Source organism: Asparagus officinalis, chromosome 3, assembly GCF_001876935.1.
Source record: "Asparagus officinalis chromosome 3, Aspof.V1, whole genome shotgun sequence".
Taxonomy (NCBI): Eukaryota; Viridiplantae; Streptophyta; class Magnoliopsida; order Asparagales; family Asparagaceae; genus Asparagus; species Asparagus officinalis.
This window is the reverse complement of record NC_033796.1, coordinates 45,590,624-45,615,735: the sequence shown is the minus strand read 5'-3', so window position 1 is coordinate 45,615,735 and position 25,112 is coordinate 45,590,624. Positions and strand designations below refer to the sequence as shown.

The following is a 25,112-nucleotide window of genomic DNA, read 5'->3' as shown; positions in this document are numbered from 1 at the left end:
TCCTTACCCTACTTTTTACAAATTAGTCGTGTCCCGTACCCGTACCCGTGTCCATACCCGTACCTATGCAACCTTGGTTGCTCTCATATCATCTTATATGACCCAACCATTACCCAAAAACTCCAAAATTATGGTGAAGGTTAAGGATTATATTTGTATATTTTAACATGACCCCGCAAGTTGAGCACCATTTTTATCGGTCGAAACCTAGACTCACACAGCGGTGTAAATTTTTTAAAAATTCGCTATAAATTTATAGCCAGAGGGACTTAAACCGGGGTTACTCTGATACCATTTTAAATTAAATGACTGGACCATTACACCAAAACTCCAAAGTTGTGGTGAGGGTTAAGAATTATATTTTTTATATTCTAACACAAACCAAACTAGCCCCCCCCTCTGTATCAAGCTGAAATCAGCATTGGATTATGTTGGGTCTTGAACAACACGAGTATGTGGTACCAGTTTAGTTATATGCATGCTAACAGAATAGTTCAGTTAGGCTTTGTGATTCCTGTAGCACAAATTGATAACCATCAATAGTGGAAATTTGAGAACGAATTTACTGGATACGTGACTTAACAGCGTCACAGACTACTCAAAGTTTAATTAGATTGTGATTGGTACGTATGCTGGTTAAGATCATGTATTCAATTCTGTATACTTGAGGTTTATAAACTTTTGAGGTATCTGTAAGGCATGATGCCTCAAGGGCTGATGGTGATCTCATGTCAGCTAGGTACAAAGGCACAGATGTTTGTCATAGATAGTACATAACACGTACAAGGTTATGAATGTAACTATGTCAGGTGATCTGGTGTCAGCTAGGCGCAGATGTTGGTCATGGATAAGACATACTAGGTTATAAATCTCACTATGGAGGAAGAACCTGATGTCAGTGGTTTCACTAGTCGACAAAAGATGAAGTTACATCTTACTTTTTAAAAGACAATTTATCATTATCTAGCAACACAATTTCAATGAGAATCATACCTCCCCATGTTGGTGATACATTTCCTTCAAGTCACCTACAACTTTATAGTATTCTTCAGAGCCCCTTCCTTTTGCAATCTCAAGTTCCACCCCTACCTTGAGAAAGTCATTTCTGCATGGAGTTTGTACATGAGAAAGATCAGGCTCAAAAGTACTCACAACTGAATTGCGCCTACTTAAAGAAACTTCTAATATCAACTGGATGGTAATACAATTTGGAAACTAGGTATAAGCTACAGTAATCTGCAGCTGGTTTTCTACAAAGTATGCAATGGAGTTTGTACATGAACAAATAATGTTTAAATTTACTCACAACTTAAGTTAACACCTACTTGAATAAGCTTCCAATACACATGCATCACCTATGAAGCAGGTTTCTGATATCAACTGAACAGATATTGGGTAATAAATAAGAGATGTTGTCTGTACCTAATTTTCTCCAGATTCTTATTCAAGGAGATGTAACAGGTATACTTCTCACGGTATTCTTGCACATAATCTTTATACCTGCAATACAATAGAAGTGAATAGGTTAATTTCATGCATGTCCATGAAACCTGTATTAGTTTACACAATTAAAAGCAAAGTGCAAATGTATTTATATGATCTTAATTAGCAGTCAATAAGAACCTTGTAGAAAAATACAAATAACTGAAATTTGTTTGTAATACTCTGTCAACAATGAATGGGTAGTATGAATCCACGAGTTTGATGTCATCTTATTTTCCCTTATTCATACATGGGTTCTTGAGTAATACAATACAACATTGATAAGCATGTTTTAGTCAGGTCAGCTCATGGATTCATTATACATGGCAATGACCATATGAGCTCGTGATGTCAATTCTCTTACGATTTTGCAACTTTGCATCATCAATTAGATAGATCGCTTGCGGGTAAAAACTGATAATTAATTTGAAGCTTTTGTTGTAATGAAGGAGCCTTCGTGGACATTTGATCTGGTCCAATTTGGCATATCACATTAAAATCCATCTGCACTTGTTTAGGAAGTTCATATTTGGTTATTGATTGAAGCCGACCCCAAACATTTGAGATAAAGGCTTTGATGTTGTTGTATATTTGGCCATTGATTGTTGACATTTAGAATATTAGTAAGATCCCATAGATCTTCAACAACTATGACGGGGTAGAAGAAAGTGAAAAGTTTTGTGGTCAGTATTCCTTTTAAATCTGAGGGCCATAAACCTGCCTGTGTGATGCTTGATCCAGAGCAATCAGCTACTTATATATTACATATAAAGCAAAAGAAACTTACTGCAAGAAGTTCTTGATTGAATCTCTGAGCTCTGGTGCCTCCTTGTCATATTTAGAGTATAAGGAATTATCAACCTCAGAAGAAGATTCTCTTCTTTTCCTGCTATTACTATCATTTTCCATAGATACACCATTGTTGCTCTGACCAGCAGAATGTCCCAGTGTACTTGGTTTTTGCTGCTTTAACTCTTTAGCCTTTTTGTAACCCTTCTGACCACCATTTTTAATACTATGCTGGGCTGGCAAGCTGGTAGGATCTCTCTTAAGGGAGTCTGCGTGGTTTTCCAGACCTATTCCTTGGTTTGCTCCTGTCTCACCTCTACGAGCTAACTCTGATGGGTTATCCAGATGTGATTTGATCTCAGAATCAGTATGATCAACCCTTGAAGGGTGCTTACCTTGAAGTATTGTTCTTTGTGGCCCCGGAGCGGTGCCCGCTGGATCATCTGAAGGCATACTTCTATGAAATCCTTCTAGGTTCCCATGAACTTCACCTCTCACACTCTGGGGTGAGTGCTTCATTGATTCAGGAAGTAGATGGGAACCACTTCTACCCTTGCTTATATCCGGATTTGGGCAATCAGTAGAATAAGCTTTACTCTCTGATGACTTGAAGCATTTTTTCCCATCAGTTTGTCTTTTAACCCCACCAGTCTCACCACTGGCAGAAGGTTCACGTAATTCACCTAACTCCAAATCTGAAAGCTCTCTACTGAGAACACTTCTCTTTCCACCGATAAGAGGAGATTTATTCCCATCATATTTCCCTATTTGTAATAAAGGTCCACTGTCATTCAATCCACCATGGTCAACAGATTTTCTATTGTATTCAGGAAGGATTGAGAGTTTTTCACCAATATTGACCTCGTCTTGTGTACCTTTATACGTTTTATCTTTCAGCGTGGCATCAGGGCGAACAGGTATTCTTTCTGAAGTTTTATTAGATCTATCCATGGACTTCCTCCTTTCACTGATATCACCACTTCTGGGACCTGGCTGCTCTGCTCCTGTACCCGATGAACACCAAACTTCAGGACCCTGATGTACTTTTTGCATATTTCCAACAGCTAGAGACCTGCCACGATCAGGCAGACTGTGTCCCTGATGATCAGCCTCCTTAGTACCACTCCATTCAATGTTATTTGACTTAGATTGATCCTGTCTAGTCTTTTCAGGAGAAACATAGCTAGAATTCACTGAGAGAGAAGCATGCTTACTTTTTCCGTAAGGCACGCCTTCAGCTGCTCTTCCACCTTTAGACCCCTTTGCACTCTCTGGTTTCTCTTTGAAGTACTCCGGTTTATCCCTTTTAGTCTTTGTCTTCTTAATTTCTGTTTGCGCATGAGCAGGAAAACCATCGAGTTTAGGTTGTTGCTCACTAACAGCCTTCTTTATGACTTCATCATTTATATTGCTCGATAATTTAACAAACTGAGGGTGTAGGTCCTCAGAATGCTTGTATCGATCTGGAGATAAAGCCACCCCAGGAAATCTAGAACTTTCTCTCTGCAAATTTGAACCTATGGTTCTGCTATCATTTATTTCAGGGTTTTCAGAAGTGTTGATACTGGTACTACTTGGGAAGTTTTTAGCGCCTTCAACTGGGTTTGCCATCTCAACAGCCCTTCCATTCAAATCCATGGGTAATGATGCAATTTGCTCCTCCTGAACTCCTAGGATGTCAATTTGCTCCTGTTCACCATCAGATGCCCTGGACCGAGGCGAAGAAGATAACTTCAAATAAGCTGCCTCTGCTTTAGGCTCAAGCCCTTGTTTTTCATCTTCGCTCATGATATCAACATCTACATCAGATACGTCCTTGCTGGTGGAAGATCCATCACTGTCACTGTCGCTGCTACTTGCACTAGCACTTCCCACAGGGCTTCTGCTTTTGCTTCTGCTTCTACTTTGACTCTCACTGTCACTTCCACTGTCGCTGTCGCTGCTATCACTTTCACTATCACTGCCACTTCCACTGTCACTTGAGCTTGTTTTCCCTTCAATATCATTGATGATATTTTTATCAGCATTGGTGAATGGATCTGGGTTATCATTCATTATATCAATCTTCTCAAAGGGATCATCTTCTTCCACTGTGTTTGAACTCGGCTGAGCCTGTCGGTCAAAATCTTCATCAGCGTTGTCACCAAAGATTGATTCTATTGCCGATGCAATATCATGTGCGCTCTCAGGTGAACTGCAAGGAAAGTCGGGTATTAGAGAGAAAAAGGCAGTTTGCCATTGAGCAATAGTACGGAGTATATGTCTGATATGGCCTATGGGTATCAAGATGTACCTGCAACGCTCTATTTGGTGAATGAATATAATATTTTCATTGACCAAAAAAATAGTATGGAGTATAATGCAGGTCCACCAGAGAACTCACTACTAAAGATAACGAAGAAACTAGTGCTCAGGAAACTATTTATTCCAACCATATGGCGAGTGGTAAAGATTCAACAAAATCAAAATATTAAATACAAAGTTGCTAAACATTACATAAAAATTCACCAACCAATAGTAGATGAATATAGTAAAATAATTATTATTTCGGGAAGGAAAATAAACGTTAAACAGACAAACAATATTGTAAGAATGTAGACGTATGGTGAAGCATTTGTGGACATAATCAACAGATGTGTTGAGAAAGCTGCTAGCCTAATTCAAACATAACCATAAATCTTTACACAAATTAACCAATCATTTACACCAAACGATCAGAGAGGAAGATCTAATGACATTCTGAATAGACAAATCCAAAAGAAAACATATGTTTACTACTGATAATAAAACAGAGTGGTTGTCAGTGATGTGGAATCAGAGACTTCATCTGATCACGCTTTTGTAGAGTTTTTCCACAATTCTGTTGTTTTTTGTACTGTCCATACCAACCTTCATGTTTCTTTATGAGTTCTGCATTTAGGATCTTTCACCTTTGTATTTTCCTTTGAGCCAGAAAAAGATTTTACTAGGTAAAGTGACCATCATATGGAGACCAAGAGAAGATTCACACTGAATTCCATCATACAGGGTGGTTTTCAGTGATTTGGAATCAGACTCCATTTGATCATGCTTTTGTAGAGTTTTTCCACAATTCTGTTGTTTTTATACTGTCCAATGTCAATATTCATGTTCCTATTATGAGTTCTCCATTTAGAATTTTACACCTTTCTATTTTCCTTTAGAGCCAGGAAAAGATTTTAATAGGTAGTGTCAAGTGTGACCATCATATAGAGACAAAGAGAAGAGTCGCACTGAATTCCAAGCCATATAAAGAGGAAATCTTTTGAAAATTGCTTCCTTTAATTGAGTTACAAAACAATTCAGCTATGGGAGAGGATCAGCTATGGGACATGACTGAATTTAGAAGCCTCAACAAAACAATTCAGAAGTTGCACTAATGATTCTGAACCCAAGTTAGTTACTACAACTATAGACAGATATAAAATATTTAATAGGACGCTGTAGACAAAAATTGAAACTGTAAAAGGAAAAAAGAAAACCATATATTACCTAATATGCTTCTTTTACTACTTATAGAATATTAAGAAAGAATGTGACCCTTCTGACATCTGAAAATCTTTAGTATCAAAGGTGAAACATAGTTAAATATAAGTGATAAATAACTGTGTAGATGTCCTGTCCAAAATAAATAAATAAATAAATAAAAGCAGAATTAAGAACCACACCTCCCGCTTTCAAATTCCCGTTGCTTAGAGCTGCCTGCTCCAACTCCTGATTTTAAATACTTTCCTGGTGCTTCAATCTGGAGACCATAATATGAAGAAAACAAGTTAATACCAATACTGGACTAACTGGGAATAGATGTATTCAACACTTACATTTTTTACCATACTGTCATTATTCGTTGCAAGGTTTGGAACCATTTCTCCGGATGACTTTTCCAATGCCTGGAATACAATCACGCAATCAAAAGGCATCAATGACAAAATTTTAGCAGGTAAATTTATAAAACTATATAAATATCTAGGACACCTGACTTTCAAAAACGTCACGACTAAGCACGAAGAAACAAGATAAGCATTCAATATTATAAAGAGTTTGAAAGGGCTACATCAATGTGTGAAACCAAATAAAGCAAAAGAAATAATAAAATAAATAAAATAATAGAAAAATAGAAGGCTCCATTAAATGGTTATTCATTGGCAATGTTCTGCCCTAAAGTCATGAAAAGAGCATACATCTGTGCACTCCAGCTCCAAGCAGGATCTGCCAACTGTAAGTTCTTCCTGTGCATGATTTCTAGAGTTTGGTATATGTACTGTGTAAAGTGCACAGCATAATGTACAAGGCTATTTGAGAAATGTTTGCTCATGGTATTTAGATCTCACTGCTTGCTGCTGAGCAGTCATACTAATAAATGTATTCAATACACTAGACGTGGGATCACATCAGGATTATAGATAATATTAACCTTAAGAGACACCAAAGGAAAATCTAATATTATGTCGCAGAATCAAAATGTCGCAGGTAGCGGAAGGTTTTGGTCTTTACTATGCTAATATTCTGCTTCCAATTTCACACATTTTAAATGAAATAACTGTGTACCAGAATCTACATAAATAGCCAGAATCAAAATGTCGCAGGTAGCGGAAGGTTTTGGTCTTTAATACTTAAGAATAGATGAGAAGATGATACATTTCTAGCAAGTTGTCAACACATGAACCCTGTAGCAAGAATTAGAGAGTGGGTTCAAGAATATCATAAAGTTCAAAGGGAGAGAAGAAAAGAAATTGAGATGCCTAGAAGAAGCTCATGCTAAGTTAAAAGACAAAGGCCATGTTTGGCAAAGGTTTAAGCAAGAGAGATTAAGGAGATGAGTTAATTTAGTTGGAGATGAGTTAATGTAGTTAACCCATTTGTCAGTCCAAAGGGTTAAATTGATTAGCCAGTCATGTAAGATTCATTTTAATTCTTATACCCTTTTGTAGTGTGTGGAGAATAAAGAGGATTAGTGCTAATTTCTTTATAAGTAAAGGGTTCTATCTTAGTTCTTCTAAAAAAGTGGATTAATAAACCTCTCGCTTTGAAGGGTTTGACTAATTTTAATATCTCTAGAGGCGCTATGTTAACCCTTTTGTAATTGTTAATTCGCCAAATTAAGGTGGGTTTACTCACTTTATTCCATGTATAGATTGTTTGTGTTTGCCAAGTTAAAGAGAGGTTAACTCTCCTCAACCACTCAGTTAACCTGTTGCCAAATGAGGCCTAAGAATATTTATGATTTTCTAGATGCTAATTATGCTGGAGCAAGGTATACTGAAGATCTATTAGCAGTCAACAAGGGAAAAGTCATATAATGGTAATGGTAGTCATGTGTTTAACCTGGTCATCGTAAACTACCCTAGCCATAAGGAAACAGCATATTCCAGCTCATGTCTTTGCCTAGCAGCATATGTCCTTGTTGAAACAATTACAAAATCAACAAGTTTTATGCAGAAATATTCTGTACTGCTAGCTTATCCCCCAAAAAGACAAGTAGATCTTGTGGCAATTCTCTAAATTGGCCCATAAGGTTAGACGATAAAGTTCAGGCAATACATCCTTTAACTTGTCATTCATGGCCCGTAACCAGCTAGCTATCACATTCCACAAACCAAAATCATAGCAGAAATGTCTCTGATAATTAAACTAAAACACCAAACTTCCAGTGAAAAAATCATCTAACACTTGAAATTGTAGACAGTTTTAGATGACACCCCAAGGAACTCTAATTTTCATAGAAATTTCAGATTTAATGGAATTTCTTTGAAAGACCTAGAGTCCAATTTTTTTATATGATCTCAAAATACAAGAAAATTTAAAAGATTAGAGAAATCAGATGACACCTTCTCTTTGGTGGAATGGCGTACAATGACAAGAAAAACTCAACTTTCCTTTTAAATGGAATTAAATGAAAAGAGAAGTAAATCCATTACTAACATAACTAACGAGTTTTTAGGTCAGCTTATCGGGAATAGATTTTGGCTACTTCCAGAAGAATTTGGAAGTGAGTCCTTCCCATTTAAACTCACCAGCAGACCTTTCAAACGGAATCCATAATGTTAAAGCTGATATAATAGTTCTTAGGAAAAAAGAATAATCAGGTAATTTTGAATTTTCTTGCCCATGCATCAAATGGTACAAAAACGGACAACCCAAAGTAACATTTTGCTTAGATCTACGGCTATAATTATCACTTTATTTTTGCTGCACTCATTGTGATGATTCAGACGGAAGCACGCCTTATATTGGATAGCTATCTTTCCTTCTCAAAAAGCTCTCTTACCTCTAGTTCATTATCTCTAGTCTATCTATTCTGTTTTCTCTATTGCATTGTTTTCATCTTGTAGACTTTATATGCAGGTACCTATCTAAGAAAGCAAGCAAACAGGAAAATCAGAAAACGATTCGAGTAAAAGTCCGTAGGGCAGTAGTTCATTGAGGAGATACAATGTCCCACTTGGTAAGTAAATGGTAAAACTAGATTTTGCTGCTTTTGATAAAGGATGTGTAATCTTATAAAAGAGCAAGGTTAAATCTACAATTAAAAAACTTAAACAACGTACCTCATGTTTAATAGTATAAAGCAACAGATATTTTATAAGATAATTATTCAGCAAATTCAAATACCCATATGTTAAGAGGCTTCGTATTCATGTACAACTTAAACCCTAGAAAATTTAAAGGAAAAGATTTGTGTTTGACTGTATCATATCATATGACATGATACCTATATTATGCTAAGGTATGGACTGTATTATTAATCTTCCACTTAAGACATGAAAATTTCATTATCACAACAACAATATTTCAAAAGATAGTAAATATATTGCTCCATAAATTTTATGAGAATAGTTGTTACGAATTTCATTTATTTACCTTTAATGCCATCCCCTTGGAATTTTCTGATGCCTTTCGTACATGACTACTTTGCAAATCTACAGACTGATCACCAACACATCCTTTCTGCTTGCCTACTTTGTGTTTGGCACCGTGCGCAATCTTACTGGGTAGTTCTTTCTCGAAGTTGCCAATGTCAACGTGCTCTTTATTTATGTCTAGAGGGACGATTTCTTCAAGGCCTGCATTACCTCTTGATGAAGTTCCAGTTGCAAAAGGGGAGACTGTAGACCCAGGAGCAGGCTGCTCAGGTGGTGATGGTACAGGTGATACTGAAAGCATTCCTTTAGCATTTCTATTAGAAAATGCCCCCGATTTGTAAACAGATTTAGGAGGACATACATTTGAAACTGAAGCAAGGAAATGAATATTGGTGTCAGGATGGTATGTAATGATATAACTTTCTGCAGAACAGAATAACAGAGAAGATGTGAATTTCTTGATAAGCTAAAGAATCAAGATCTATTCACCTTGATTTGATTCAACTTTTTGCTTCTTAAAGAAAGGTTCCTTGACTTCCTTCTTCTGTTTCCAACCCATCCTCCGCATACTACCTATTAGGAAAAAGCTAAAGTCACAAATTTTAAGAAAGCTGGGAGCTTAAAATGTAAAAGAAATACAAGAAATCAGGACACTTTGACATAAACTGCAAGAAAATTTTCTGCCCAGAAAACACTTGCCAGCCAAATGAGAGTTTCATATACTTGCATAATAATAATCCAGATCTGTAATGGTTCAAACTGTGCCAATGTTAATGACTTGAATGCCTACCTAATTCATGGCAATTCCTCCAATAGGCCATCCCAGTATTTCCAAATAATGGCTTCATTGTCTGTTTATTTAATTTTAGATGTCCTTATTTGAAGATCTTCTAGTCTTCCCATGAACCATCTCATCCATAGAGCATGTTTAGGTAAATTACTTCATAAACAAGAAGGGATTAGTAGTTGAAGGATGCATGACCTTAAAACCTGCATATCCACCAGCGATGCTTTTAATATGTAGAAATCAATTATTCTCCAATATGCATCCTTATGTGTCATATTGCGCATGTTCTCCAATATGCGTGTTTTAAGTTGAAATTGAGGACTTTGAACTCCATCTATAACTCTAGAAAGAGTAATATACTATTTGTTCCCACCAGAATTAAAACAAAGCTTCGTCACAAAATGAGTAGCAGAAATGCAAATAATATGATGACCTTATGGATGCACACTAAGAGATAGGATAAGATATGAATGGAGGTTAGCGACTGCTCCTATGGAATATAAAATGAGAGAAAATCAATTGGTTTGGCTCTGTGTTATGGAGGCCACGAAATGCAACAATTAGAAAAGGTGATGAGATCATACTTATTAGAGCAGAGAGAACTTAAGGTAGACTTAAGAGAACTTAAGGTAGACTTAAGAGAACCTGGTTGGAAGCAATTAAGAAGGATATGATATGGTTAACTTAACAAAAGAGATAGTCCTAAATAAAATTGATTAGTCCTCGATAAAATTGAGGGGAAGAAATAGCCAACCACAACTTTTTGACAAAGCATTGTTGCTGTTGCTTTTTCATCCATTCCCATTCTTAACAAGAAAATATAAAGAGAAAGCAGTCAGGAGTGCATAGACGAGTGAAGTAGAGAAAACAAGAGTGCAGTTAAAATAGTCTACAAAGTTTTCCTTTTGCGAGCATTTGAGAGATCAACAATTGTGTTACAAAGATCCTACAGCATGGCAACTAGATCAATAAGTTTGGCTCACCTTAGAAAGTTTAAAACGAGTGACTAAATTATATAAAATGAGAATTTTAAAGCCTACACATTGAGAAGCAATATGCATAACTTTATTGGAACAAATAGGCAACATGTATTTAAAGCCTTGACCAACAGAGAAAGTGAAGCATGGTGGTTTTGCTTCTCAAGCGAATTTGAGCTAGTAACATGTAAACTTAAGTTTTACGAGGATAACTGCTAACCATGGAATAGAAATAATATGAGTGAATGTATGATATCCGAGTAGAAAGCGCACTTTAACAAGTGCTAGGTCTTTGCTTTGGGTCTGCGGCATCGTGACATCCATAACTAAAATTACAGCAACCTGTCATGAATAGGTTTTCACATAAAAAGTACAGGATATTGGTGTCTTTATACGAACACTTTTGAAACGCCATTTGGAACTAATACAATCATTTCATTAACCGCAAGGTATTTAGTATTACAAGCAATATCGTAGTTTAATTAGGATAAAGACTTGAGGAAATTGCAAGGTAAGTTTTCGGGCTTCAGGTTTTACACTGGACATACGTAATAGTTAAGCAGCACAATTTCACGTTCAATAGCAATAGAAAGAAAGAAAGAAAGCTAAAATGTAAATATGGAAAAAGAGAAATACTCACCCTCAACTCCAGCTGCAGCCATCTTCTTAACCTGATTCTTCATAGATGGGTTTGAAGGGTCTAACACAATTGCTCTGTGATAAGACATATCAGTAAAAATGTAAAAAAATTTAGAACTTAAACACATATGGAGCTTTATATTCTGAAAATACTACGAAATCAGCTACCAAAATCAGAAAGCATTCAAAATTCCTAGATAGACATGTCTCCACACCATAGAGATTTCTGCCAAGTGGCCAAAACTAAGGAGAAGGGAGAGGTGGAATTTCTAGTGTTCTTTTGAGGTGATACCTTGCATAGCTCCTTGCATAGCTCCGTGGTTATATCTCGTCTATACCAAAACAGTTATATTTCATATCACTTACATAGAAATTATGTTTCCTGTTTTGGCATTGATTCTTAAGGAGTAGGACAAGTAATATAATTTCATGGTATACCTAGGTCCACCAAAAACATGGCATGAGTATGACTTTATAATCGTGGAAAACTAGGATCAAATGCACAAGGTTACGGTAATGATAACACATACACATGGGTATATGCAAACACATTCATATACATGCACACATATGCATGTATGTTAGACTAGGCAGTTTGCCTAACTGCATACAATATGGTTTAACAACTTTCCCGTCATGATTCGCACCAATTCCCAATTCCATATTGTGAGTGGGATAAGTAGACAATTAAATAGTGGTGAATGCTTTTAAAGTAAACAGGGAGAAATATATAGGAAATGGAGAATTAAATAGGGAGTGTGAAATGTCTCTGGCACTGCATCAAAACTCTGAATTGTAGTGAGGTCATAATTTATATACTATAACAGGAAGCATGGACAGCAATCAGACAGAGTTACACAAAAATAGATTGGTATAATATGGTGGGTAGAAAAACAGTGTATCGATAAGACCAGCAGGTTTATGCTGCCACTGCTATCAAATGTATCAGGGCAGATTTTATAGAAAGAAGAGCACAGTGTCCTTGATTGAGTGACAATGTCAAAATAAGATAGGAAATGACTAGAAGGATCTTCCATAGTGAAGGAATTTCCACAGCAGATTGGGATCTATATTAAGGACTTGTGAAGACGACTATACTCATGTGAGAGCAGAAGGTGCAATAGTTACCGCAGAATAGGAAAGAAGAGGAGGAAAAGGGAAAGAAATTAGGGTTTTGAGAAGCAATCAACTAAGTAAAAATTAGGGTTAATATCTGAAAATTCATTGTTAATATTGAGTACCTTAGAGTTCCTTATATAGGTTGTGGGGTTGCTCTATCCTATTTCTGATTGAATACAGAAAAAATTTCAAAGTTCTACTCTAAAATGAAGCATATAGAGTTTGTTTCTCAAATAACTAATAAAAAGGTTGTAAGGAACCAAAAAAAATTCCTAATTTCATCAATTCTCTTTTGATCCTCTTGGTTAATTCTTGGAAAATAATCTCCACCAATTCCCCTGATTAGCAATGAGTCAGCTCCAGTAAGTAAAAGCTTATGTAATAGTGCAATAACAATCATCAGTATGACAAAGCTTGTCAGGGTCAGAAGAACGATCATTCCAGTTGACTAAGTAGCTTTGAAGAGACTAGCCATAGGTGAATATCATATGTTCCTCCAAAACATCTTCAATCTCCTCAGCGAATCTTGTAGTAGATGACAGTTATGATGGAAGATATGAAATTGAATTATTAAATTGACATTTAGGTTCAAAACACCCAGAAAATAGGTAACATAGAAAATGGGAGTAATATAAGAGTACGAAGGTAAATCAATTACATATGCAGTAGCCCTTGAAGGCCAATAGCTGGCAAAAAACTGATAATACCAATTACTGACTGCAGGTTTTCGCCAAATATCAGCATGTAAAGCTAATGTTAAGTGAAAGAATGCATATCTAGAGGCAAAAGAATAAGGGCAACAGGAGTACTTTCTTTTATTTTATTTTTTTTATTTGGGGAGGGGGAGGGGGGGTGGTATTCATGAAAGCTCTCAAATACTCTTCAGTCTCTTCCCATATGCCTGTTAATATAGTAAACATAAAAGATCTCTATTGTAGGCTATATGTTACGTGGTACTTCTATCACGAAGCTGAAGCCATACCCAACACTTCCCATACCCATATCCATACCTGACATTTCTTGGACACTCCTTATATAAATGCATACATCTATTTAGACATGTGCTCAATTATACAATACATGTTTTAATTTAAAACACTCGTAGTACACTTATGGACATATATCCTACACTTTACAACTACTTTTCAAACCTATTGGACAATGACTCAGTTCTTTTCAGCCTTAAAAACAATGACTTCAAAGGGTTGTTTGCTTATCTAGTTAGAACTATGATTACAGCTCACATGTTACAGCCGTGTCCCCGTACCCTACCCTTTACAATTTTTCCATGTCCTATACCCATACCCCCACCTGCACCCGCACCCATGCAACATAGATTGTAGGTAATAGGAAGTCCCAAGTTTTTTTTCTTTTCACCAACAGCATACCGTACGCATTGCTAAGCTGCGACTATCTAGATTTGGTTGTCTATTTGTGGTGAAAATCAAAAGACAATGAATGCAAATAATTAAAATAACTGAATCTCGCAAACTAAGTACCAAAAACAAAAGCAGGTATGATCCAGATATATACTATACTTTCGCGATTTAAGTAGGCGCTCTGCCTCCTCCGAACGCTTTTTCACATGCTTCTTCGTAGACTCATCTAAAGTTCGAAGCACATTCACCTTACGCCATGAAGAGCCACATTCAACTAGTAATCCATCTCCACCCTCTCCGCTTTGCCGTTCCTCATAAATATCACATAGTTCATCCCGTGACCACGTAAATCCAAACTCCTTACCACCAACATCTATGACCTAATGCAAAGAAGCATCAATGAAATCTGTAAATTTTTTAGAACGTAACATTAGCCATAAATATCAGTAGTTCATACCACCAAACCTACATTAATAGATTCAGTATTATCAAAACCTAATTCTCAGACTATAAAACAAACAAAATCCACAAAATTCAAAATCCTCACTTACATTTCCATGGGGGATAGTTGAATTAGGAGCGAACTTAACCCTAGCAGATCCCCCTTGAGCTTCAACTCTTTTAATCTCTTCAATCAAATCGGGCGTCAACCTAATAATGGCCCCAAAATCGAGGTCAGCCTCCGACGAGAGGCTAAAGCGAGGGTTTTTATTTTCTTTTCTTGGTTTTGTTTTTTGTGTTTATTGAAGAGGTGAAGGGGGAGATTTTTTTTCTTTTTTCCCCCCGAGGGTTTTCTCCGTGCCGCTGCGTTTCTCGTTTGGTTCGGGATCGAGGAGATCGATTTGCAAACACGTCGATAGCGAGAGAGACCGTCTTGCATAGTTACGTGGGTGGGCCCGGGGATGAGAAGGGAAGTCTACTTTTGTAGGCATGTTTTCGAATGGTTTAATTGCAGTTAAATACTATAGTTTCCCCTAATTTGCACCTAAATACCGTAAAGTTTCCCCTAATTTGCACTTATATACCCTCACTTATATACACAAAGTCTTAAATTTTTTACTTAAGTATCCTCACTTATCTTTGGCAGCACTTATATGCTCTAATGTTCTTAAAATTTGCACTTAAATATCTTAAAGTACTTAAATTTAGGCCTGTCCATCCGGGCCGGGCTCCCGGTCGGCCCGGATTTTTTTCAATTTTTTTCTTTTTTTTTTTGATAAAAAATACTAAAAATTAGTTTAAATTTATTATATTTTATATAATTATGTATTAGTATATACTTATAAATTATTATGTAACTATATATTATATATACATATATTATATATATTATATATACATATATTATATATATTATATATACATATATTATATATATTATATATACATATATTATATGTAAATATATTATATATATTTATAATCTATAACTTGAGAGAGAGAAAATCGCATAAGTAGCCATTGCCCGTTGGGCCAATGGGGAAGAAGTAGCCGTTGTAATATACTATACTTATATACTAAGAGAGAGAGTATACACACACATATTATACATAGATAAGAGAGAGTATACTTATATAAGAGGGAGTATACATATATAAGAGAGAGTATACCTTTATAAGAGGGAGTATACATATTATACATATATAAGAGAGTGTATACCTATATATACTTATATAAGAGAGAGTATACATATATAAGAGAGAGTATATTTATATATACATATATACTAAGAGAGAGAGTATACACACACATATTATACATATATAAGAGAGAGTATACTTATATATACATATATACTAAGAGAGAGAGTATATATATATACACACATATATTATACATATATAAGAGAGTGTATACTTATATATACTTATATAAGAGAGACTATACATATATAAGAGAGAGTATACTTATATATACATATATACTAAGAGAGAGAGAGTACACACACACACACACACATATTATACATATATAAGAGAGAGTATACTTATATATACATATATACTAAGAGAGAGAGTATATATATACACACATATATTATACATATATACATCAAAACGCTAGGGTCGAACCCGCGTTACAACATCAAAACGCCAGGGTCGAAACCCGCGTTTCAACATCAAAATGCCAGGGTCGAACCCCGCGTCACAACATCAAAACGCCAGGGTCGAACCCCGCGTTACAACAGGCGAAACGTGAGCGACCCTCGCGTTCTTAGGGGTCCAGCCAACACCGACCCCCGCGTTTCTAAGCTACAACAAACCAAAACGCGAGCGACCCTCGCGTTCATCAATGTTCAGCCAACACCCAACTTCGCGTCTCAATTCTAATAGGCGAAGTTGGGTTCTGAACGCCAGATTGGGCGTTTTGACTTGTTCAAACACAAGCCGAACGGCCTCAAAACCGTTATCTCACGTTCTGAGGAATTTTCGCCCACTTAGGAACGGATTTATAGGGCAGTTACACCCCCTTAATCCCCTATAAAAGCGAGTAAACTCAACTGAGTTAAGGGCTGGCATTTTGGGATCTGAGAATTGGCAGCAAGGTTGGATTTTCTGGGCTTGGATCGACCACTGGAGAGAGGCTTTTGAGGAGATCGGCATCATCTTCCAACGAAGATCATCTTCAACTTCAACAACAGGGGGCCTCTGTCCTTGGCTTATAACCGATCTTCGGTTCAAATCAACTCTTTTTCAAGAGTTCAAACTCGATCAGAGTTATCAACTCATCAAGAGTTTTAAACTTGCCACGCAAGTTCTCCACAACGTCAAATCGTGAGGAGAAGACATCGTTCCAGTGAATCAAGACGTGCGGATCGTCAACGGAGAGCAAACTCGACGTGAGCATTCGAGGGAGGCACTCCATCGCCACCGTGAAGAACCCAGTTTTAAACAAAGGGGAAAACTAAATTCGTTTTCCTCTCTTTTGTAATCAAGTTGTAACCGAGATCAAAGGAATCAAAGTCAAATTTTCTTTATTCTCTTCTTTGCAATTTTCCCTACAAACAAAAGATGACGACTCCGCTGGGCCAATGGGGAAGAAGTAGCCGTTGTAATATACTATACTTATATATACTAGAGAGAGTATACACACACACATATTATACATATATAAGAGAGAGTATACTTATATATACATATATACTAAGAGAGAGAGTATATATATATACACACATATATTATACATATATAAGAGAGTGTATACTTATATATACTTATGTAAGAGAGACTATACATATATAAGAGAGAGTATACTTATATATACATATACACTAAGAGAGAGAGTACACACACACACACATATTATACATATATAAGAGAGAGTATACTTATATATACATATATACTAAGAGAGAGAGTATATACACACACACACACACACATATTATACATATATAAGAGAGAGTATACTTATATATACATATATACTAAGAGAGAGAGTATATATATATATATACACACATATATTATACATATATAAGAGAGTGTATACTTTAAGAGAGAGTATACATATATAAGAGAAAGTATACTTATATATACATGTATAGTATAAGAAAGAGTATATATATACATACATACATACATTATACATATATAAGAGAGAGTATATATACACACACATATTATACATATATAGAAATATATTATATGTACATATATTATATATATATATACATATATTATACATATACAAAAATATATTATATATACATATATTATACATATATAATACATATAAAAAATAAAAAAAATAAAAAAAATAAAAAACACTATTCCGGGCCTGGCCGGGCCCGGGCCGGGCACCAAAAAGACGGCCCGGGCCCGGCCCGGAGCCCGGACTTGGCCCGGGTTTCCGGGCCGAGGCCGGGCCGGGCCGGGCCGGCGGGCTTTTTGGACACCCCTACTTAAATTGTCACTTAAATGTTCTTAAGTTTTTAGAACTTACACTTGAATACTATCGAGTTTGCATAACTGAGAGTATTTAAGTGCAAATTTTAAAAACTTTAGGGTATTTAAGTGCTCGCTTTTAAAATTTTTGGGGTATGTAATTGCTGCCAAAACAGATTAGGGTATATAAATGCAAGTTTTTGAAACTTTAAGGTATACAACGTTATTGTATCCATACGGTTGACTTTGATGAATAACAAACTTTTATATTGGTCTAATATGTATTTAAGATGTTTTATACATGTTAGAATCGATATTGCGAACAAACAGAAGAAATTTCAGCTCAACAAGTTTCAGCCCTTTGTCCATCTATGAGCATTTGGTTAGCAATGAGCATTGGTTCTCATCAATGAACTGGGAGTTGATTCGTTGATCAACAACTTCACATCGATTCAAAATTTTACAGAGAGACATCACCCATCGATGAGTACTCGGTCATCGATGAGCTCTGTTACTCATCAATGCACCAGAGTTGAAAACTCAAGTGAATAGAGCAAGATGAAAAGCTAATCACAGTTAATTCAAAAAAATATCATAGGCTAAAATCAGGTTTGAGCATATGGGAGTGTCACCTCTTTCTCAAGAATCCATAGAAATAAAGTGAACTTGATTCGGAGATTTATACGCAAGATATGAATATTTTAGCGAGATAGGGTCAAAACAATCAGAAGTAGTCTGGAAACGTACACCGAGACTGGAATTTGCACATGTTATAAATTTTAACTCGGTTATCAGGATCACTATTGTAATATCTTTTTGGAAAGATCATGATGTGATCTAAAAGTCAGGGACCTCTTACTCATCGATGAGCAAACTTGTGCATATAAGCGTCGGAATGCCCAACGTGTATATTTTGTAAAAAAAATCAAAGTGGTGCTGGTATCCATCAGAGGAGAAATAATATTTGGGTAGGCTAATTTCTTCTTGACCAAGTCGTATCACCAATCTCAAGGAGAGTAGAGCAATCCTTAAATATTTACTCTTTAGATACATATTAGTATCACTTTGTTTGTAAAAAAATATTGTGAGGTGCATGCTTCCAGAAATTTATTTATTTCTGTTAATTACACTTATTAAAAGAAACCCCTGAGTAGTAGAAAGCAAAGAATTAAATAGACATTAAAAATCAAATGCAGGGAGGTATTGATTTTATTATATTTCTAATGTATTACAAAATTGAAGAGAAAGAAGATGGGATCTTGGGTCTCTAGACAATGTTCTGGAGCCCTCCTCCTTTTCAATATGAAAAATACAGAGGATCTTGTCGTTGTTGTTTCAAACTCTAAGTCTCTCTTTCTTTTCAATCTCTCCGCCTTTTCTCTATCTTTTTTGTCATTTTTTCGTTCTCTTTTTTTTTCTCGAATGGCAAATGAGGTCTTAATTTATAGGAAAAGATACGGGGAAGTTATTGACAGGTGTTTGAAAGGGATTGGTGGGGGAGTCATTATAACTTCCTTATCAAGATTGTTACATTCGTTTATCATAACGAACATTTCATTTGCCTTTCACTTCTCATTTATCTATCAGCTTATCTCTTTCTTTATTTCTTAAAATAGGTGTTATGTGGAGCCTATATACGTTCAAGTTGAAATAAGGTGTGTAGGGTGAGTATCCTCGAGCTAGATTTTATTGCTAAGGCTTATGATCACATGATAACACCAATATATCGAAATTGACATGCACCCTCAAGTAGATTTTATTGCTAAGGCTTATGATCACATGATAACACCAATATATCGAAATTGACATGCACCCTCAAGTTTGAGAATTTGGTTAATATGAAGGAGTGAGGCATGTGTTTTTTTTCTTTTTCTAAATGATTAATAGAGGGTACATGTACTCTCAAACTTACATGAGGCATTATCCCTCACATTTATTTTTATTTATATGAAGTACTATCCCTCACATTAAGTTTCATTGATAAGGTTTGTTGAGCTCGTCAAATTTAACAACTATAAGGGGAAGACGTGCCTCTTTGAATTAATTGATATGGAGGGCTTACCTTCATTAGTTTAGATTTATATGAAGCATTATCTCTCATATTTGTTTTATTGACAAGGCTTGTTGAGCTTATCAACTTTGATAAGTACAAAGGAAAGGTGTGTCTCTCTGGAATAATTAATACGGGGGGCCTACCTTTATTGGTTTAAATTTATATGAGGTACTATCTCTCACATTAGTTTATTTTTATTTTTATGAGGTACTATCTCTCATATTAGTTTTGATTTTTATGAGGTACTATCATCCTCACAATAAGTTTTATTTATAGGGTTTGTTGATAAGAAAAAAAATTGTTAGTCTACAAATTGCCCCCTTTGGCTTACGTGCTCGGTTATTTTTTAACCGAGTGCGTGAGCCTAAGTTTTTTTTTTGTTGTTGTTGTGCTATGACATTTTTTGTTTTAAAGGCTTAGGATTAGTTCATTTAATTCAAATATGAGGAGTCCTTATCTAATTAAAATTACTAAATTAGTAGGAGATAGAATTCGATTTAAAAGGGATGTCAAAAAATTTTAAGATAGAATCCCAACATAATTTAAAAAGAAAATCTAATCCTACCACAATTAGGCTTCACATAGCTATATATATCTATATATATTTCTTTCTTTTAATTTATGTTATATTAGATTGTTTGAGGAAGACTACATGTAAATATCTTTCTTTCTCTTTTTTTATTAAGAGAGAGAAAAAATTGTTACTGTTAATTACTGTTCACCGATTATTGATTACTACTCATCGATTATTGTTCATCAGATTATTGTTTATCCGGTTTCCTTCCTATTCACCTATTACTATTGATCACTATTCACCAATACTGTTCATCGGATTATTGTTTTACCCGATTACTATTCATTGGGTTACAGTTCATCCAACTTTTACCTATACTATTCATCCGATTATTGTTCATCCTGCGTTACTTTTTCACATGCGCCTCTTTTTTTTAAATCTCTTTTGTTCTTTACTCCTATTTACATAATCTATCTTATATTTTTAAAAATTTTAATGTTCATCATTTTTTAGGTCCCCATGTTTCTTTTTTTTATAACAATAAGATCCTTTGGCTTTTTTTATTCTGATATATTTATTTTATTCAATTTTATTTTGTAGGTTCTATTGTCGATCCATTGTTGATATTCTGTATAGGTTTCTCAATCGCAGCTCGTGGAATTACAGTGAGTACTTCCGTCAAGTTTTGTTTAAGTATATAAAATATTATAGCCATATTCTTGTTCTTGATGTCAATAAACTTGTTTACATGCACAAGATATTAAAATCATCAGATGTCATGACCCATTTTTCTTATTCATGCATTCATCTATTATATTCATGTTTTGAAGGTTCTATTATTTTAAGCCACGCAAAACCTCATTTAATAAAATAAGTTTAGAAACCTTAGGTTTTGATTAAAAAAAGAAAAAAATTATAAGAAACTCGTGAATCTTCGACCTCTATTTTAAGATTTATTCTCAAGGTGACATGGAGTTCAAGTAAGTAGTTCAAATTTCAGAATGGAGGACCATGCACCTTGAAAGATTCATGCTTCGAGAATAAATTTATTAAAACATGGGCCACTCTATAGTGAAATTGATTTTAAAAAACAAAACATTGAGACTTCACTCTTTTAAAAAATGAACTTAGCCTCCACTCATTAGAAAAAAACTTAAGCCCTTTTTTTCAAAATTCAATTTCTAAGGTGCCAAGATATCAATTCAAAATAAGTGTTAAAAATCATAGGCTTATCATTTGTTTCAAAACTTTATTCTCAAGATGTCATGGGGTTCAAGTACAGAGGTTAAATTTCAGAACGAAGGACCATGCACCTCAAAAGCTTTATGCTTCTAGAATAAAATTTTGAGACATGGGCCATGATGCAGAAAATAAATTTTAGGAAATCCTAAGGCATTGCTTCTTAATGCAAAATAGATGAACTTAGACTTAATTCATAAAATAAGTTCAGAAATCCTTAGGTTGATTTCCTCTGTTTTAAAAGTTTATTCTCAAGGTGCCATGGGGTTCAAGTATGGATGTCAAATTTCAGAACGGAGGACCATGCACCTCGAAAGCTTCATGCTTCAAGAATAAAATTTTTTGAGGCATAGGCTATGATGCAAAAAATAAATTTTAGGAAATCCTAAGGCCTTGCTCCTTAATGCAAAATAGATGAACTTAACCTTAATTCATAAAATAAGATCAGAAACCCTTAGGCTACTCTCTTCTGTTTAAAAAGGTTATCTCAAGGTGTCATGGGGTTCAAGTACGGAGGTCAAATTCTAGAACGGAGGACCATGCACCTCGAAAGCTTCATGCTTCGAGAATAAAACTTTTGAGGCATGAGTCGTAATGTAGAAAATAAATTTTAGGAAATTCTAAGGTCTTGCTCCTTAAAGCAAATAGATGAACTTAACCTTACTTCATAAAATAAGATTAGAAACCCTTAGGCTTCTCTCTTCGGTTTCAAAAGTTTATTCTCAATGTGTCATGGGGTTCAAGTATGGAAGTTAAATTCCAGAATGGAGGACCATGCACCTCGAAAGCTTCATGCTTCGAGAATAAAACTTTTGAGGCATGATCCATAATGTGGAAAATAATTTTTTTAAAATCCTAAGGCCTTGCTCCTTAATGCAAAATAGATGAACTTAACCTTAATTCATAAAATAAGATCATAAACCCTTAGGATTCTCTCTTCTGTTTAAAAAGTTTATTCTCAAGGTGTCATGGGGTTCAAGTACGGAGGTCAAATTCTAGAACGGATGACCATGCACCTCGAAAAGCTTCATGCTTCGAGAATAAAAATGTTGAGGCATGAGCCATAATGTAGAAAATAAATTTTAGAAAATCCTAAGGCCTTGCTCCTTAATACAAAATAGATGAACTTAGCCTTAATTCATAAAATAAGTTTAGAAACCCTTAGGCTTCTCTCTTCTGTTTCAAAAGTTTATTCTTAAGGTATTATAGGGTTCAAGTCAAATTCTAGAACGGAGGACCATGAAGTACCCTAGAGGGGGTGAATAGGGTTATTGCTAATCTTATTAGATATTAATGCAAATTAAAAGTTATTAACAAATATCCTAACAATCTTGATATTTAATTTGATATATGCAAGGATATATGAACAAGAGTAAATAAACACAAGTGATAGTGTGCAAAGGACAAACGCAAATACAAGATATGATCACGGAGTTTGGTCCCCACGACCTACATCTCCGCTCCTCATCTCGAGGAGATCTTCATTATCACAACTGGATTTTCTACGCTCACCCGAATAACGTTTACACCTCACAATACGGTTTTTTAGTTCACCGAAAACTTTATAACTTACACACTTACAAATACACTTCACATCCTATAAGTGTTGGCCTAGCTCGTATCACCTTCCTCAAGTGTTCGGAATTACCAACTCTTACTAGGCTTTACTATCGACCACACTCCTCTTGGAACCGACCCCATCTCTCACCACACACTTCTCTCGGTGTACAAGTGTAATACAATGTGCAACTCACAATTAGGCTCAACTATAATAAAATGTTCTCTACAATAGGTAAGAACTCAATGTAAGCTCAATCTCACAAATCACAATCCCACAATCCAATATATAATGTATAAAATGCTACAAGCTCAAATAGGGTGTGTGTGATAAAATAAGTATAAATAAAATCTAACTCAATTAGCAAACTAGCAATAATAAGAATATGAAAATCAATAATAAAATTGCTAGAAAAAAGAGTTAGAAAAACTTCTCTATAAACACAAAGAGGTTGAAGAAGATTGATGATGAATTCCTCAATTAAAAATGCAAGCCTCCTCTTTGTAAACTCAAACTTTGAAACTTAAACAAACTTTGAAACACTTAAAACTCTTATTAAAAACCCTCTTAAAAAACTAACTCAGAACTAAAATAGTGAGGGGTATATATAGGATGAAAAACCAAAGCTCAAAACCCAAGAAAATCCAGCAAAAAGACAAAAAATAGAAGGCTGTAAAAATAGTTGTTATAGCTTATCAGTCGACTGACAGAAAGCATCAGCCGACTGATGAGCTGACCGTTGTAGGCGTCAGATAGCTCATCAGTCGACTGACTGTCTTTATCAGTGGACTGGTCAGTCGACCAAAACAGAACAGAAACTTTTAAAGATTACATGTACATTCTTCAGTCGATTGATCAGCCGACTGATATCATCAGTCAACTGATCAGTCGACTGATAACAAGTTTTCAACCTGTATTGAATAGTAAAAACCAACTTTGAAGAGGTTTAAAAAATAGCAAATAAATTCTAAAAATGTAAAACTTTAAGAAAAGTTTATAATCATGAATATGAACATGTTGGAAAAGGAATTTTTCAAATTGCTCTTACCATTTGTGAAAACTCAGAAATATTCAAAAGTGCTAAAATACATGTTTTCAAATATGTTGTTTTTGCTATTAGCTCAAATCAAGTTCTGAAAACTTGTGTAATCGTTTTATGGACATAATAAAAGATGTTAACATGGTTTGTATAGACCAAAATACATTTGAATGTATTTTGCATAAAATCACCTATTTCCATGAAAATTCACAAATTCTTGCATTGGGACCACAAGAGACTCCTCTCTAACTCTCAAAGAGTCGCTAGGCATAAGTTTAGGCTCGGGAGTCACCAAACGTTGCATCTTTGAAGGTGGCGGAAGAGAAGGAACATGTAACAGCCACTTTCCTTTACCCCGCCCTCTACCAGGTGTTTCTTGGTGGACCACGGGTTCAGTCGGCTCCCGAATGTTGATCCTGATACCAACCTCCCTTTGAGGTACAGAGTGTTCACATAGCGCTCCCCAGTCCTCATCTGGCACATCTTCTGCTGGAAATTCTTGGAGCCCAAGAGCTCTACTCTTTGGACCCTTCTTGGAGAGCTCATTATACCTCCGACTAATCCAAAACAAGCGAGTCTTATTTACCTAAAAGTTAGGATGAGGAGCACTCACTTTGCTATCCCATTTGTAGAACTCCAACATCATGTAACAGTTGGGCATGTGATGGGAAACTGAGAATCTAGCTCCTGTAACCCCAACAACATAGTGGCACCAAGCGAGAGCCCCATCTATCAAGCTCCATATACATAGCAATCCCAGATTTGTATT

The 25,112-nt window shown here is 35.4% G+C and overlaps 1 protein-coding gene across 1 annotated transcript in view; it reads right to left on the bottom strand.

Moving 5' to 3' along the window:
• The window catches only part of LOC109835044, a 27,736-nt gene extending 2,664 nt beyond the window's left edge, over positions 1-25,072 (bottom strand). Inside the window, exons 1-12 of the mRNA XM_020403043.1 lie at positions 25,017-25,072; positions 24,535-24,900; positions 14,605-14,773; positions 14,213-14,433; positions 11,557-11,630; positions 9,642-9,725; positions 9,151-9,521; positions 6,111-6,179; positions 5,958-6,034; positions 2,270-4,465; positions 1,423-1,500; positions 994-1,105 (exon numbers count right to left, since the gene is read on the bottom strand). Of these exons, the coding sequence (XP_020258632.1) occupies positions 994-1,105; positions 1,423-1,500; positions 2,270-4,465; positions 5,958-6,034; positions 6,111-6,179; positions 9,151-9,521; positions 9,642-9,725; positions 11,557-11,630; positions 14,213-14,433; positions 14,605-14,773; positions 24,535-24,900; positions 25,017-25,072 (3,873 nt within the window). The remainder of the gene's footprint in view (positions 1-993; positions 1,106-1,422; positions 1,501-2,269; positions 4,466-5,957; positions 6,035-6,110; positions 6,180-9,150; positions 9,522-9,641; positions 9,726-11,556; positions 11,631-14,212; positions 14,434-14,604; positions 14,774-24,534; positions 24,901-25,016) is intronic.